The 17,607-nt window shown below is 52.0% G+C and overlaps 1 protein-coding gene across 2 annotated transcripts in view; it reads left to right on the plus strand.

The window, feature by feature from the left end:
• The window catches only part of LOC119959003 (ADP-ribose glycohydrolase MACROD1-like), an 811,859-nt gene that overhangs the window by 781,200 nt on the left and 13,052 nt on the right, over positions 1–17,607 (plus strand). For both annotated transcript variants that reach the window (XM_038787543.1, XM_038787544.1), the window contains 2 exons: positions 12,243–12,324; positions 14,985–15,080. In XM_038787543.1, the coding sequence (XP_038643471.1) occupies positions 12,243–12,324; positions 14,985–15,080 (178 nt within the window). The remainder of the gene's footprint in view (positions 1–12,242; positions 12,325–14,984; positions 15,081–17,607) is intronic.

Consider the following 17,607-nt stretch of genomic DNA (forward strand, 5'->3'; position numbering starts at 1 on the left):
TGTACTGTTCTATTCTATTCTATTCATTGTTAATATGTGAATTTTAAAAATTCTTTAAAGGAATGTGGGCCCTACTGGCCAACCCTAATTGCCCTTGGGAAGGGGGCCTTCTGCAGTCCCGTGTGGTGTAGGTAGGGAGGGAGGGAGGGAGGGAGTCCCCAGGGTTTCGACCCCAGCCACAGTGAAGGAACGGCCGATGTATTTCCGAGTCGGGATGGCGAGCGGATCGGAGGGGGGGGCGGCGGGGGGGGGGGGGGGGGGGGGGGGGGAGGACTTGCAGGCGGTGGTTGTCATAATGTACACACAAGTATATGATGGTGCACAGACAGACACTGACTGACACACTGAATGACCAATCAACACACAGGACACAGCAGCCAATCACCAGACAGGACACGGCCACTATGAAGCCAGAGGACACTAGTTTTCCCGCTCTCTCGGGATGCAGCCTCTGAGACAGCCAGAGCCCGTGATCAGCAACACGAACATCTACCATGTGCCGGCAGTATAGGCTGGTCAGGTTAGCCTCAGGTCTCCAGTCAACTCAACATGGTGTCAACCCACAGTGCAAGTATGTTTAACAGCTCATAGTTCAATAAAATAGAGTTGTACTTCTACAAGTGTCTCAATCACTGCTATGGTAAATGCAGTCCTCGCAGACCCAGCATACCCAACACATCATGGTACCAGTGCGTGATGTTAGAGTTTGATGGACCTACCCTGAGATAGTCTGCCTTTGACCGGCGATTAGCCATCCGGTAGTATGGACAGCATCCGCCCTCTCCCGCCACTCCGCATCACCGGCAACCTCGGTGCCAACAGGAAGATTTTTAAGCAGAAGTTTCAACTGTACCTCGAAGCCACCGACCCTGAAGCCGCCTCACATGCCAGAAAGATTCCTTGTAATCGCAGACCCAGCATACCCAACAAATCAGTGGTGTTCCCCATGCGTCTGCTGCCCTCGTCCTTCGAGCTGGTAGAGGTGGCGGGTTTGGTCGGTGCTGTCGAAGGAGCCTCGGGGAGTCACTGCGGCACGTCTTGTAGACGGTGCACACGGCTGCCGCTGTGCGTCGGGGGTGGAGGGAGTGAATGTTGGTGGATGGAGCGCCAATCAAGCGGGGCTGCTTTGTCCTGGATGGTGTCGAGCTTCTTGAGCGTTGTTGTGGAGTGGAGAGTATTCCCTCACACTCCTGACTGATTTGAGAATAGGATCAGGCATGGCTGTACTGCCTTCTCAGTTAGAACGGCCTTATGCATAAGGAGTAGTCACCTGGGAAAGGTACTAAAAAATGGCTTATGAAACCATAATACAGTTTGAATCAGAGGAGAAGATGGAATGGATTGTCTACATTTCAAGTATCTAATATAGTACCTCGATAGATTTGAATTGTAATTTCCTAGCACAAGACACATTGACTCCTCAGCTCAAAGGCATAAAATTGACTTTGCAATTTAAGCTACGACACTCGTTGGCTGGGTTAGACTTGAACTTGTTACAGTGACCCAAAGAGATTCTTCCTCTCACTTCCCTTGAAAAATAGTCCTTGGCTGCTGGCAAACTATAGACAGGAGCACAGCCAAAAGCAGTTAAATAATAAAAAGCAGCTTTAGACCGGGTAGAACTGCCCAGCATTGATTCAAAATAATACAGGATAAAAAGATTACTAATCTAATCTCACCCACTTTACGATACCATCTAAATCCTCCCTGATTAAATTACGGGCCTGTAACTTACTCCCTGCTAACTGTTATTCTATATATTATTCATGGATGTATGTTCTGTGCTTATTGCTGTAGATTGTAGCCATTGAAGACTGGAGCCAGCTTTCAGCTCCTTGCGACAAGTGGAGATGATGCGACCCGTTCTGCTCCCATTTCAGCCCTCTCCGAGGACTTTACAAGCCCCCCCCCCACCTCTCTATCTACGAGGTCAGGAAGTGACCATCATCGTGGGAGGGTGGGATCGGCGGTACAGGAGCTTTTTAGCGGAAGGTTAAGTTGGTGAAGTGCGTGACCGGGGCAATATTGGATAAATCCTGATGATCCTTTAAAATGTTTACACCTCACTGACGTTGCAGAACAGTTTCAGAAATCTTTTGGCAGTAAGATGTGGGCTATTATAAGACCATGAGACACAGGAGCAGAATTAGGCCACTCGGCCCATCAAGTCCGCTCCGCCATTCAATATTTTTCTCATCCCCATTCTCCTGCCTTCTCCCCATAACCCCCTGATCCCCTCATTAATCAAGAACCTATCTATCTCTGTCTTAAAGACCATCGGTGAATTGGCCTCCACAGCCTTCTGCGGCAAAGAGTTCCACAGATTCACCCCCCTCTGGCTGAAGAAATTCCTCCTCATCTCTGTTCTAAAGGATCGTCCCTTCAGTCTGAGATTGCGTCCTCTGGTTCTAGTTTTTCCGACAAGTGGAAATATCCTCTCCACGTCCACTCTATCCAGGCCTCGCAGTATCCTGTACGTTTCAATAAGATCCCCCCTCATCCTTCTAAACTCCCAACGAGTACAGACCCAGAGTCCTCAACCGTTCCTCATACGACAAGCTCTTCATTCCAGGGATCATTCTTGTGAACCTCCTCTGGACCCTTTCCAAGGCCCCAGCACATCCTTCCTTAGATACAGGGCCCAAAACTGCTCACAATACTCCAAATGGGGTCTGACCAGAGCCTGATACAGCCTCAGAAGTACATCCCTGCTCCTGTATTCTAGCCCTCTCGACATGAATGCTAACATTGCATTTGCCTTCCTAACTGCCGACTGAACCTACACGTTAACCTACCAGCACTCAATGCGCATTGTAGAGTTGATTGGGACACCTCACCTGGATTTGACTCTGTATCGTCTTTTTTTTCTATAAATTTAAGTACCCAATTCTTTTTTAAAATCCAATTAAGGGGAAATTTAGCGTAGCCAATTCATCTACCCTGCGCATCTTTGGGTTGTGGACCCACGCAGACACGGGGAGAATGTGCAAACTCCACACGGACAGAGACCCAGGGCCGGGATCGAACCCGGGACCTCGGCGCCGTGAGGCAGCGGCGCTAACCCACTGCGCCGCCGTGCCTCCGCACTGTGCAGTCGCAACTTTATTGTCCTGGTCTCGTGCCTGTCCCAACGCCAAGCGTAAGTTTGTACGTCATCGCTGCTCTCGGTGGGAGGACAGACACAGGACCAGGGAGAAAGGTTCGACCCGAAACGCAAGCACGGCCAACGCTGGCCAGTTGCGTTTACGGCCACGGCTCAATGGATGTCACTCTTGCTCCAAGTCAAGAGGGCTGTGGGTCCAAATCTTGACTCCAAAACACCAAATCCAGGCCGCGAGTCATGGAAACTCTGAGATTTAGAACATAGAACAGTACAGCACAGAACAGGCCCTTCGGCCCTCGATGTTGTGCCGAGCAATGATCACCCTACTCAAGTCAACGTATCCACCCTATACCAGTTACCCAACAACCCCCCCCCCCCCCCCCATTAACCTTATTTTTAGGACACTAAGGGCAATTTATCACGGCCAATCCACCTAACCCGCACATCTTTGGACTGTGGGAGGAAACCGGAGCACCCGGAGGAAACCCACGCACACACGGGGAGGACGTGCAGACTCCGCACAGACAGTGACCCAGCCGGGAATCGAACCTGGGACCCTGGAGCTGTGAAGCATTTATGCTAACCACCATGCTACCGTGCTGCCCAGGAGGCTCAGGAGGAGGCAATTTGGACTGCCGTGTCTATGCCAGACAGAAATATCAATACAATAATAATCTTTATTATTGTCACAAGTCGGCTCACATTAACGCCGCAATGGAGGTACTGTGAAAATCCTCTCGTCGCCACATTCCGGCGCCTGTTCGGGTACACTGAGGGAGAATTCAGAATGTCCAATTCACCCAACAAGGACATCTTTCGGGATTCCTCTGCTAATGGAAATAGTCCCTCCTATGCACTCTATTTAGACCCTCACCGTAAACCTCTGTCATTATCTCATTCATGGACCCTGGCTGTGCAGATTGGCTGAACCCTTGCCATTCCTGGGGATGTGAGAGGTGCTATGCAAATTCACATTCTGCCTTCTCCACATCAGAGACGGGCAGGGGCAGCAGCTCCACAATTATCCTCCTTGTAGAAGTGAATACCGTGAGACCGAGGAGTTTTCTAGCCGGGAATAGACCCCCGGTAGGTTTGATACAGTGAAGTCTGGAGGACAGGTTAACATGGGAGTGGGAAAAGCGTTGGAGGTGGTTGACTTCGAGATGATAACGTAAGAATTAGCAGCCTCTGGACCTATCGGACTCCACTCCAGAAATCACGAATCATAAAAGCATAAAGAGACACCACTTTTAAAATCAACGGATAGGATGATTCATGAATTGAGAAAGGCAGTAATGTAGGAGGCCACGCCTCAGCCACGAGGTCTTACTTTAAGGGAATCCTTAATCCCTCATTTACTCCCATTGGTTTCTAATTCTCAGCTGAGACCTCCTGATTCGTTCAAATAGATGAAATGGAATGAAAATTGCTTATTGTCATGAGTAGGCTTCAAATGAAGTTACTGTGAAAAGCCCCTGGTCGCCACATTCCGGCGCCTGTTCGGGGAGGCTGTTACGGGAATCGAACCGTGCTGCTGGCCTGCTTTGGTCTGTTTTCAAAGCCAGCGATTTAGCCCAGCCCCTGATATCTGTTACTTAGAGGATGATTTATTAATCAAACATTGGCCATTAGAGACACAGAGAGAGATCTGGGAGCGCAGGTGCACAGACCCTGAAAAGTGGCAGCACAGGTGGAACTGGTGGTAAAGAAAGCATATGGCCTGCTTGCCTTCATAGGGCGGGGTATCGAGTATAAAAGCTGGAAAATTATGTTACAGTTACATAGAACGTTGGTTAGGCCACATTTGGAATACTGTGTCCAATTCTGGTCACCGCACTCACAGGGAGGCTTTGGAGAGAGTACAAAGGTTTAACAGGATGTTGCCCGGTATGGAGAGTATTAGCTATGGTGGTGAGATTGAATAAACTGAGATTGTTCTCCCTAGAGAGACGGAGGGTGAGGGGCGACCTGATAGAAGTTTATAAAATTATTAGGGTACAGATAGGGTGAACAGTTGGAGGCTTTTTCTCAGGGCAGAAATGACAATTATAAGGGGGCACAAGTTCAAGGTGAGGGGGGGAAAGGTTCAGTGGAGATGTGCGAGGGGGAAGTTTTTTTACACAGAGGGTGGTGGTGGCCTGGAATGCACTGCCAAGTGAGGTGGTTGAGGCAGATACGTTAGTGACCTTTAAGACTTATCTGGATAGGCATATGAACAGACGGGGTATAGAGTAATCCAGGCGGTTGGTCTAGATAGGACAGGTGATCGGCGCAGGCTTGGAGGGCCGAAGGGCCTGTTCCTGTGCTGTATTGTTCTTTGTTCTTTGAATGTGATTAGATCTCCTGTCGTGGCCTCACAATTGCGTTTTCTTTTTCTTTGCTGCTCGGTGGCCAGAATTGGATATGGTTCTTGTGACAACGCCTGAGCAAAGAGCCGCTCATTCAGTTCCTGCCGTCCATGTTCAGTTGCTGACAAGGGCGAAGGTAGTTTGTCCTCCGAACCGTTCGACGCCAGCACCATCTGCTGGCAGCTCAGTTCTCTGCAAGGCACTGTGCGCTCGTGGAGGGAACTGAGTCCAGGAGACGCTCAACGTCTCTTGCTCGCCAAGAATATGTCTTAAAAATATGTTCTGCCTCCCTGGTTTTTTTGGGGAAGAGATCCAACGACCCACAATCCTCTGAGGGAAAATAATTCTCCCCCTCCCCGTCTTAAAAGGGTGACCCCTTATTTTTATGCCGCTACCCCCCCCCCCCTAGTTCTAGATTCTCGCGCAAGAAGGAACATCCTTTCCACATTCACCCTATCAAGTCCCCCTCGGGATCTTACCCGTTTCAATCAAGTCGCCTTTCACTCTTTAAACTTCAGCGGATACATGTCTGGCCTGTCCAACCATTCCACAGAAGCTAATGTGCGCCCATTCCTGGTATCAGTCCAGTAAACCCTCTCCCAACTGATTCCAACCCAGTACACCAATCGTTGTTAGTGTCACAGGTAGGCTCACAGTAACACTGCAATGAGGTTACTGTGAAAAGTCCCCAGTCGCCACATTCCGGCATCTGTTCGGGTACACGGAGGGAGAATTCACAATGTCCAATTCATCCGACGAGCGCGTCTTTCGGGACTTGTGGGAGGAAACCGGAGCACCCAGAGGAAACCCACGCAGACACGGGGAGAACGTGCAGACTCGGCACAGACAGCGACCAGAACCAGGAATCGAACCCGGGTCATTAGCGCTGTGAAGCAACAGTGCTGACCACTGTGCCACCGTGCTACGCAACGTACCGTGCTGATACGGTACAGAGTACTCCAGATGTGGTCTGACCAATGCCCTGTATAACTGAAACAAAGACTCCCGACTGTTGTATTCAATTCCCCTCGCAATAAATAATAATATTCCATTTGCTTCCCTACTTACTTGCTGCACCTGCACACTAACCTTTTGCTATTCATGCACTGGGACACCCAGATCCCTCTGCGCCTCAGAGCTCTGCACTATCTCACCATAATATGATTCTTTCCCCTTACGACCAAAACGGACAACTTTTAAAAAATTAATTAATTTTCGGGATGTGGGCGTCGCTGGCTGGACCCAGTATTTATCGCCCATCGCTAGTTGCCCTTTGAGAAGGTGGTGGGTGAGCCGCCTTCTTGAACCCGCTGAAGCGCCTGAGGTGTAGGTATACCCACAGTGCTGTCAGGGAGGACACTTTAGGTCTGGGTGGTGTTGAACGTCTTGAGTCATTGAGGCTTGATGTTATAGGGTGTGTGGTGATGTGCATCACTGTAAATACACAAGGGGTTAATGTAAATACATGGAGACACTAGAGGGAGCACCAGAGACATGACACATACACACTCAACCAATAGAACAGTTAGATAGGACACGACCAATGGGCATTCACAATACGCACAGAGGTGACACGACCACAGGAGGGCATTACACCAACCCATATATAAAGGACACAGCACACATGATCTTCCTCTTTCCAGTGGAGACACTCAGTGAGTACAGACACAGGGTTTATTCAACATCACACCCACCACATGGATTGTAGCAGACTGGTTCGTCAGTCTGAGTAGCTATAGAAGGATTAACAGTAGTGTCGAACCCGAGTAATAGAAGTGTAATAGAGTAATAGAAAATAGAAGTAATATAGTTTAACAAACGTGTTGAAGTTATCTCCACGTCTGAACCTTCCCTTGTGCATCACAAGGAAGCCGCTTATGCTACGCCTAGAGCATAACAAGACAGGGTGAATGTTGGGCCAAGGAGAGGGATATCCCAGCATCCATTGCGATACTGAAAGCTTTTCATTAAATCTATAAAGCCAGCAGAGGACTGGTCCTATTGCTAAGAATGCTGGGATAATTCACGCTCCATAGGTGTCTAGTGAGGATGCCTGCAAATCATCTATGAGTCCAATATCCAGGCAGCTATGAAGAGGAGGACAGAGAAAGGTAGACAAGAAAGAGGAAAGGAGAAGAATGTGAAAGAGAAAATGCTGGAAAATCTCAGCAAGTCTGGCAGCATCTGTAGGGAGAGAAAAGACCTAACGTTTCGAATCCGATGACTCGGAGAAGGATATATTAACGTGCCCCCGTGACAAACATTACGTGGTATTAAATCTCTGTGCCAGTGCTTCTGTCCCATACACGCCTTCTCCCACCTCCCCCCCCCCCCTTCTTCATCTGACCCCCATCACCTTCTATTCCTTTCTCCTCATCCAGCTTCCCCCTAAATGTATCCGTGCTAATCACCTCAATCACTCCTTCTGGTAGCAAGTTCCACATTTTCCCCATGCCCTGGGCAAAGACTTTCCTCATGAATTCCTCCCTGGATTCATTCATGACTTACATTGATGCCCCCCCCCCTATTAGTTGAAGTCCTATAGGGCGGCACAGTGGCGCACCGGGTTAGATCCCGGCCCCGGGTCACTGTCCGTGTGGAGTTTGCACATTCTCCCCGTGTCTGCGTGGGTTTCGCCCACACAACCCAAAGATGTGCCGGGTTAGGTGGATTGGCCAACGCTAAATTGCCCCTTCATTGGATTTTTTTTTCTCTAAGTTCAGATCCCGCCCACATTTGCAAACGTCTTTTTCAGCATCCACCCTTTCAAACCCTTTCATAATCTCAAAGACTTCTCCTCGGTAACCTCTCAGATTTATCAAGAGCCCAAGTCCGTTCAATGTTTTTTTTCCCCTGATAACTTTTCAGTTCTGATCCCCTTCGAGTAAATTGTGGACCTACCCCAGCGCCTCTAGATCCTTTCCAGAGCGCGGAGACTGGAACTATTCACGGTGATCCATGCTTACCTTCATTGGCTAGGGCATCCAGTATAAAAACTGGCAAATCATGCTGCAGTTGTACAGAACCTTGGTTAGGCCGCACTCGGAATATTGCGCTCAATTCTCGTCGCCACACTACCAGAAGGATGTGGAGGCTTTGGAGAGGGTGCAGAGGGGGTTTACTAGGATGTTGCCTGGTCTGGAGGGTGTTAGCTGTGCGGAGAGGCTGAAGAGACACTGTTTTCATCAGAAAGACGGAGGTTGAGGGGTCGACCTGATAGAGGTCGACAAGATTACGAGGGGCACGGATAGAGTGGATGGGCAGGCACCCTTTCCCAGGGTGGAGGGGTCAGTCACCAGGGGGCATAGGTTTAAGGTCCGTGGGGCAAAGTTTATAGGAGATGTGCGAGGCAGGTTTTTTACACAGAGGGTGGTGAGTGCCTGGAACGCGTTGCCAGGGGTGGCTGTGGAAGCTGATACATTAACGCCGTTCAGGAGGCATCTTGATGGGCGGCACATGGCACAGTGGCTAGCACTGCTGCCTACGGCGCTGAGGACCTGAGTATGAATCCCGGCCCCGGGTCACTGTCCGTGTGGGGTTTGCACATTCTCCCCGTGTCTGCGTGGTTCTCACCCCCACAACCCAAAGATGTGCCGGGTAGTGGGGATTGGCCACACTAAATTGCCCCTTAATTGAAAAAAAAATTGGGTACTCTAAAAAAAAATTTTTTAAAGGCATCTTGAGAAACACATGGATAGGATGGGTATAGAGGGATACGGCACAAGGAAGTGCTGAGGGTTTTGGCCAAAGGTTGGTATCATGCTTTGGAGGGCCGAAGGGCCTGTTCCTGTGCTGTATCGTGATTTGTTCTTCCTCCACACAAGTTTAAAATGAGTTCTCTGCTTTTCATGTCTCGAAATTATCCTCCGTTCTTTGCTTGCCTTTTCGTGGCCTTGTTAACCTGACGTGTGAAAGATTCGCCTCGCGTCTTTTAACCATTTTTGCCTGCCTCGCGGGCCCCACGAGTGTACCGCTAGGGACGAAAGACCCCCAGAGTTTGTCAGAGTGAATTATCCTGGGTCATGGATGTAGCAAGATGGGACAGGCAGAGCGACTTGACCAAACGACTTGCCTGTACTCCTCACGCGACAGCGAGGCAAAAATGTGAAGCGAAATGGAGGCCCCTATCATGTCAGTGACAGCTCATCCACGCCGGCAGGGAGATGAATTCAATTCTGTTCCAAACCCAAATAATTACAGTTAAATGCTGTGACCTCAGTAGGTGTCCTTTCTCGAGTGCCTGTTGATAAAGACTTTGCTCGTAGCCCGCTGCATCCTTTCATTCGATCTGAGGCTAGGCAAGGCCGGGTTTAATTATAATGACGCTTTTCATTTGCCTGTGAGTGAGTGACTATGGCTTTGTGTATTTTTTTTTTTCAACGTCGAGCGACGCCCCTGCCTAGTGTCAGCGAGTGGCCCAGTTTTAAATTGCAGGGCAGTACATTTGTTTTTTAATTGCAATTTTGCGCGGCTCTCTCTGAAATTAATTCCTCAGCGGTCAGCGGCGGGTGTTGAGCTGTGGTGAGAGACAAGGGTTCAGACTCCGGCGCGACCACGGTGGAGCTTTGTGCTACTTCCACGGGGTGGGGGGGGGGGGGGGTGCCAGGCGCCAGCACCTCATAATCGCACAGCTGTGCCCTCGGGCAAATGCTGCCTCACGGTTTTACGCTGCAGGATTGATAAAAGGAACCCATTTCACGGAACCATACAATTTACAGTGCTGGCGGAGGCCGTTCAGCCCATCGAGCTTGCACCGGCTCTTGGAAAGAGCACCCTACCCAAAGCCCACGCCTCCCCCTATCCACGTAGCCCAGTAACAGCCTCCCCGAACAGGCGCCGGAATGTGGCGACTAGGGGCTTTTCACAGTAACTTCATTGAAGCCTACTCGTGACATTAAGCGATTTTCATTTTTCATTTCATTTCAGTAACCTCAGTTAACCTTTTTTGGACACTTAAGGGGCAATTTATCACGGGCAATCCACCTAACGTGCACATCTTTCGGGACTTGTGGGAGGAAACCGGGGCACCCGGAGGAAACCCACGCAGGCACGGGGAGAAGGTGCGGACTCCGCGCATACAGTGACCCGAGCCGGGAATCGAACCCGGGACCCTGGAGCTGTGAAGCAACAGTGCTAACCACTGCGCTACCGCGCTGCCCGACGTTCAGTTTCGCGCCAGATGCAATCGATGCTGAGTTAAGGTGTTTCCCTTGGCGAACCCGGGAAAAACGCAAGAGCAGGAGGAGGCCATTCAGCCCCTTCAATGCCGTCCCGCCATTCGGTTCAGATCATGGCTGATCGGAACAGAGTATCGGTCTGCGAGAAATCCGAGCGCCGCTCTTGGCGGCCGCACGCTTGAAGAAACGGCTGGTTTGGTCAGCTCGCCAGGAGAACCCCCTGCTCAAGTCACCCTCTCCTCCACCACAAGCACTCCAATCCAACGTGGCCAGCTCAACCTTTGAAGCGTCTTATCCCTTTTGCGTGCTTTCGGAATGGGATTGGGAAGGTTCGAGCACTGTGATGTAAAAGAGATCACCATTGTGTCAGACGGGCATGGGCGGGCCAGCAAGTCTTTCCCTGTCCATTGTTTGCACGCTTGTTTCAGATGACTTCTTCCTCCTCAGAAAACTTCCTTCTATTTTGTGCGGCACGGTAGCACTGTGGTCAGCACAGTTGCTTCACAGCTCCAGGGGTCCTGGGTTTGATTCCCGACTTGGGTCACTGTCTGGACGGAGTCAGCACGTTCTCCCCGTGTCTGCGTGTCCGGGCGCTCCGGTTTCCTCCCACAAGCCCCGAAAGGTGTGCTTCTTAGGTGAATTGGCCTTGCTAAATTGCCCCTTAGTGTCCAAAAAGGTTAAGTGGGCTTACGGAGATAGGGTGGAGGTATGGGCTTGGGGAGGGTGCTCTTTCCAAGGGCCGGTGCAGACTCGATGGGCTGAATGGCCTCCTCCGGCACTGTAAATTCTATGATTCTGTGACCAAGTTGCCTTTTGCTCTTCTCAGTGTAGTCCTGAGGGATTGTGACCACCTACCCCACTCCTGTCATCGACCCCGTCCAGTGCTAATTGTTTTTTTTTGTACCCACCCACAGGATGTGAGCTTCGCTGGGCTAGGGGAACAATCATTGCCCATCCCTTCCGCCCTTGGGAAAGTAGTGGTCACGGCGGCCAAGTGACATTTTGATCAGTATTTCTCCAGGACACTTGGGGGCAATTTAGCACGGCCAATCCACCTCGCCTGCACATCTCTGGACTTGTGGGAGAAAACCGGAGCACCCGGAGGAAACCCACACACACACACACGGGGAGGATGTGCAGACTCCGCTCAGACGGTCACCTGAGGTCGGAATTGAACCCGGGTCCCTGGCGTTGTGAGGCAGCAGTGCTAACCGCTGTGTTGACGTGCCGCCCACATGGGGCAGAAACATACCATTGGCGTAAATAGAACCACGTTCCCTACTTTACCCAGTGTGGATTTCCCGTGCCCTCATTAAGGTTTCTACCTTCTTCTGTTTCGAGTGGCCGCTTGTATGTGACACACCGACGTCTGGGGGACCTTAACCGGTCTGGGGATTAAAGCTTTCGCGGAGAAAGGGAGAAAAATCACGGGGGAGGGAGAAACTTATTTTCCCTCAGCATTTTTGGGCCTACGTCACTCAGGGCAAGCTTATTTCTCTGATATTGCAACCGCGGGTCAATGATCGGACATATACTGAAGATGAAATTCCTGCTTTATTAGACTGTGTCATGTAGAGTTGGCCGGTGAGCAATGATGGTTTATGTCTTTTCCAGTTTGATCGGATCATATTCTGCGTCTTTCTGAAGGTCGATCACAGCCTGTACAAGGAGAAGATGCCCTTTTACTTCCCCTACGGTAAGTTTCACTTCTGAGGTTTCCTGTCAACATAACAGTCATAGGGGCGGCATTTGGCGCAGTGGGTTAGCACTGGGACTGCGGCGCTGAGGACCCGGGTTCGAATCCCGGCCCTGGGTCACTGTCCGTGTGGAGTTGGCACATTCTCCCCGTGTCTGCGACGGTTTCACCCCCACAACCCAAAGATGTGCAGGGTAGGTGGATTGGCCACGCTAAATTGCCCCTTAATTGAGAAATAAAATAGTAATTGGGGCCGGGATTCTCCCCTACCCGGTGGGGCGGGGGGTCCCGGCGTGCCGGAGTGGCGTGAACCACTCCGGCGCGGGGCGGAATTCTCCGCACCTGTAGGGGCCAAGCCCTCACATTGAGGGGCTAGGCCCACGCCGGAGTGGTTCCCACTCCGCCGGCTGGCGTGAACGGCCTTTGGCGCCACGCCAGCCGGGGCTGAAAGGACTTCGCCGGCCGCTGGAGTGAGAGAGATTGATTTGATTTATTGTCACATGTACCGAAATACAGTGAAAAGTATTTTTCTGTGGCCGAGGGAACATACACAGTACGTACATGGTAGACAAAAGAATAATCGACAGAGAACATTGACAGGTGGTACATCGACAAACAGGGATTGGTTACAGTGCGGAACAAGGGGCCAAACAAAGCAAATACATGAGTAAGAGCAGCATAGGGCGTCGTGAATAGTGTTCTTACAGGGAACAGATCAGTCCGAGGGGGAGTCGTTGAGGAGTCTGGTAGCTGTGGGGAAGAAGCTGTTCCTATGTCTGGATGGGCGGGTCTTCAGACTTCTGTACCTTCTGCCTGATGGAAGGGTCTGGAAGAAGGCAATGCCTGGGTGGGAGGGGGTCTCTGACAATGCTGCCTGCCTTCCTGAGGCAGCGGGAGGTGGAGGCAGAATCAATGTGGGGGTGGCAAGCTTGTGTGATGCGTTGGGCTGAGTTCACCACACTCTGCAGTTTCTTATGATCTTGGGCTGAGCAGTTGCCATACCCAGCTGTGATGCAGCCGGATAGGATGCTCAATATGGCACATCTGTAGAGGTTAATGAGAGTCAATGCAGACATGTTAAATCTTCCGTAGGAAGTAGAGATGTTGTTGGGCTTTCTTGACTGTTGCATCGAGGTGAGTGGACCAGGACAGATTGGTGATGGTGACCCTCAGGAACTTAAAGCTATCGACCATCTCCACTCCGGAGCCATTGATGCAGACGGGAGTGTGTGTCGTGCTGCGCTTCCCGAAGTCGATGATCAGTTCCTTGGTCTTTCCAACATTTAAAGAGAGGAGGAAGTGTCTGTTGTTTAAAAGTGGGACGACTTGGACTGCCTGTGAGTATAGAGATGACCGGGTTGTGATGGACTGAATGTCTCCCTTCCCTGTTTTATATGGGAGGATTGGAGATCAAATTGTCTTTGTGAAAGGCTGGGGAGTTTCTGGATGATGCAGGGTCTCATAGAACCATTCCAGCACAGAAGGAGGCCATTCAGCCCATCGGGTCCTGTGAACAACGCCTCTCGATTACCTCGTTGTTTCTGTTATTCCCCCACCTGCAGCTAGAATATAACAATAATAATAAGAAACTTTATTGCGACAAGTAGGCTTACATTACATTGGACAGTGCTGCAGCACAGCGGGTAGCACTGTTGCCTCATAGCTCCAGGGTCCCGGGTTTGATTCCCGGCTCGGGTCACTGTCTGTGCGGAGTCTGAACGTTTTCCCCCCCCGTGTCTGCGTGGGTTTCCTCCGGGTGCTCCGGTTTCCTCCCACAAGTCCCGAAAGACGTGCTGTTAGGTGAATTGGACATTCTGAATTCTCCCTCCGTGTACCCGAACAGGCGCCGGAATGTGGCAACTAGGGGCTGTTGACAGCAACTTCATTGCAGTGTTAATGTCAGCCTACCTGTGACAATAAAGATTATTATTGTAATTATTATTATTAACACTGCAATGAAGTTACTGTGAAAAGCCCCCAGTCGCCACATCATGGCTTAATTTATCTGATATTTTTTTATGTCTGACATCTTGTTAATGTGCTGGAAGGCTGTTCAGCATGGAGTGGCATCACTAACAGACTGCAGCCGATATCCGTACCTGCACATTCCCACGCTCCATCGGGGGGCGCCACTGTATGACACTGGGGAACGATCACTTGGCTGACATCCCTGTGTCGAGCACATCGGGTTAGACCATAAGATATAGGAGCAGAATTAGGCCACTCAGCCCATCGAGTCTGCTCCGCCATTCAATCATGGCTGATATTTATCTCATCCCCATTCTCCTGCCTTCTCCCCATAACCCTGATCCCCTTACTCATCAAGAACCTATCTATCTCTGCCTTAAAGACACTCAGTGATTTGGCCTCCACAGCCTTCTGCGGCAAAGAGTTCCACAGATTCACCTCCCTCTGGCTGAAGAAATTCCTCCTCATCTCGGTTTTAAAGGTTCGTCCCTTTAGTCTGAGATGGTGTCCTCTGCTTCTAGTTTTTCCTGGCAAGTATCACTGGGCACACACTCCCCAAAGGTCGCAATCTCCCGCGAAACAACACTGGGCGTGATGGAGTCCTACAGATGGAAGATAAATGGTGAGAAAAATAGCCATCTCCTCGTGTCAACGTATAATCATTTTACTTTACGATTTTCATTCATCTTCAGACAATGTTGCTCCAGAGCCTCCAAAGGAGAAAGCTAACTCTGCTGATAAAGATAAAAGCCAGACTGAAAAAATGCTGAAACTCGGGAAAAAACAAGGTTTGTGTCTGCACTTTATTGCACCGGGATGATTTATAGCGCAGCAGTAACGACAAAACATCCATTTCTCTAAAACGTCCAATCCCCTTTTTCTCTCAATAGCACAGCCTCTGTACTCTCCCGTCCAGCATTCAGAGTTAACCTACACTGTTCCCCGTCAAACACTCCCAGGACAGGCACAGCACGGGGTTAGATACAGAGTAAAGCTCCCTCTACACTGTCCCCATCAAACACTCCCAGGACAGGTACAGCACGGGGTTAGATACAGAGTAAAGCTCCCTCTACACTGTCCCCATCAAACACTCCCAGGACAGGTACAGCACGGGGTTAGATACAGAGTAAAGCTCCCTCTACACTGTCCCCATCAAACACTCCCAGGACAGGTACAGCACGGGGTTAGATACAGAGTAAAGCTCCCTCTACACTGTCCCCATCAAACACTCCCAGGACAGGTACAGCACGGGGTTAGATACAGAGTAAAGCTCCCTCTACACTGTCCCCATCAAACACTCCCAGGACAGGCACAGCACGGGGTTAGATACAGAGTAAAGCTCCCTCTACACTGTCCCCATCAAACACTCCCAGGACAGGTACAGCACGGGGTTAGATACAGAGTAAAGCTCCCTCTGCACATGTCCCCATCAAACACTCCCAGGACAGGTACAGCACGGGGTTAGATACAGAGTAAAGCTCCCTCTACACTGTCCCCATCAAACACTCCCAGGACAGGTACAGCACGGGGTTAGATACAGAGTAAAGCTCCCTCTACACTGTCCCCATCAAACACTCCCAGGACAGGTACAGCACGGGGTTAGATACAGAGTAAAGCTCCCTCTACACTGTCCCCATCAAACACTCCCAGGACAGGTACAGCACGGGGTTAGATACAGAGTAAAGCTCCCTCTACACTGTCCCCATCAAACACTCCCAGGGCAGGTACAACCAGGGCGGCCGCGGACTGAGTCACGTCCGGCCAGAGCACATTAGCTCCACGCCGCCGGCCATTTGGGAGCAGTGTATCGTTGGGCTGGCCTCTGTCAATGACCCCCCCCCCCCACGCCACGCGCCGTAATTTGCGGACGCACGGACATTCGGGGCGAACCGTCGGAGGGGCGCCGGGCCCGATTCGGTCGGAAACTTCGATTCTCCGCCCCCCCCCCCCCCCCGGCGCCAAATGCGATTTCAGAGCAGGGCTGCGGAGAATCCGGCTTTCTTCGTGCAGATTGGCGACTGCAGTTGCTCAGGAAGCATGAAAGTCACTTTGAAAGTAAGGTATTGCCTCTGTGGCTTGCTGGGGGCATGAGAGGGCGTTAATGGCAGCTCTACCTTCCTCTTAAATGCTCCCCATAACTGCAGACATCAAGCTGATTAGGGAGCAGCCAAGCTTGCAATAAAATCAGCTGGAACATTTTGAAATGTGTCTGAATGAATATTGAAAGGCGGAGGCGATCCTGGGGCAGCAGGGTAGCATGGTGGTTAGCATCAATGCTTCACAGCTCCAGGGTCTCAGGTTCGATTCCCGGCTGGGTCACTGTCTGTGAGGAGTCTGCACGTCCTCCCCCTGTGTGCGTGGGTTTCCTCCGGGTGCTCCGGTTTCCTCCCACAGTCCACACGGGGGGGGGGGATTCCCGCAGCCCAGGCCGGGCCGGAGAATCGCCGGGACGGGCACGAATCGCGTGACGCCGCCCCGATGCCGGACCACAGATTCTCCAGGAAGCGGAGAATCGGCGCCCCCCCCCCCCCCCGCCGGCGATTCTCCGGCCCGGGATGGCCGTACGTAAAAACCAGAATCCCGCCGGCGCCGTTCTAACCTGGCCTTACCCGGCGGGACCTCGGCGAATGGATCCGGGGGGAGGCCTGGTGGGGAGGGAGGGGGGGTCCAACTCCGGGTGGGGAGGGAGGGGGGGGCCAACTCCGGGTGGGGAGGGAGGGGGGGTCCAACTCCGGGTGGGGAGGGAGGGGGGGGCCAACTCCGGGTGGGGAGGGAGGGGGGGGGGGTCCAACTCCGGGTGGGGAGGGAGGGGGGGTCCAACTCCGGGTGGGGAGGAAGGGGGGGGGGGTCCAACTCCGGGTGGGGAGGGAGGGGGGGTCCAACTCCGGGTGGGGAGGGAGGGGGGGTCCAACTCCGGGTGGGGAGGGAGGGGGGGTCCAACCCCGGGTGGGGAGGAAGGGGGGGGGTCCAACTCCGGGTGGGGAGGGAGGGGGGTCCAACTCCGGGTGGGGAGGGAGGGGGGGGTCCAACTCCGGGTGGGGAGGGGGGGGTCCAACTCCGGGTGGGGAGGGAGGGGGGGTCCAACTCCGGGTGGCGAGGGAGGGGGGGGTCCAACTCCGGGTGGGGAGGGAGGGGGGGTCCAACTCCGGGTGGGGAGGAAGGGGGGTCCAAATCCGGGTGGGGAGGGAGGGGGGGTCCAACTCAGGGTGGGGAGGGAGGGGGGGGTCCAACTCAGGGTGGGGAGGGAGACGGCGTAAACACGCAGCCTCAGGATCAGAGAAAATCAAGTGACGTTCTTGCTCTCAAAAAAAACTG

Source organism: Scyliorhinus canicula, chromosome 31, assembly GCF_902713615.1.
Source record: "Scyliorhinus canicula chromosome 31, sScyCan1.1, whole genome shotgun sequence".
NCBI classification, from domain to species: Eukaryota; Metazoa; Chordata; class Chondrichthyes; order Carcharhiniformes; family Scyliorhinidae; genus Scyliorhinus; species Scyliorhinus canicula.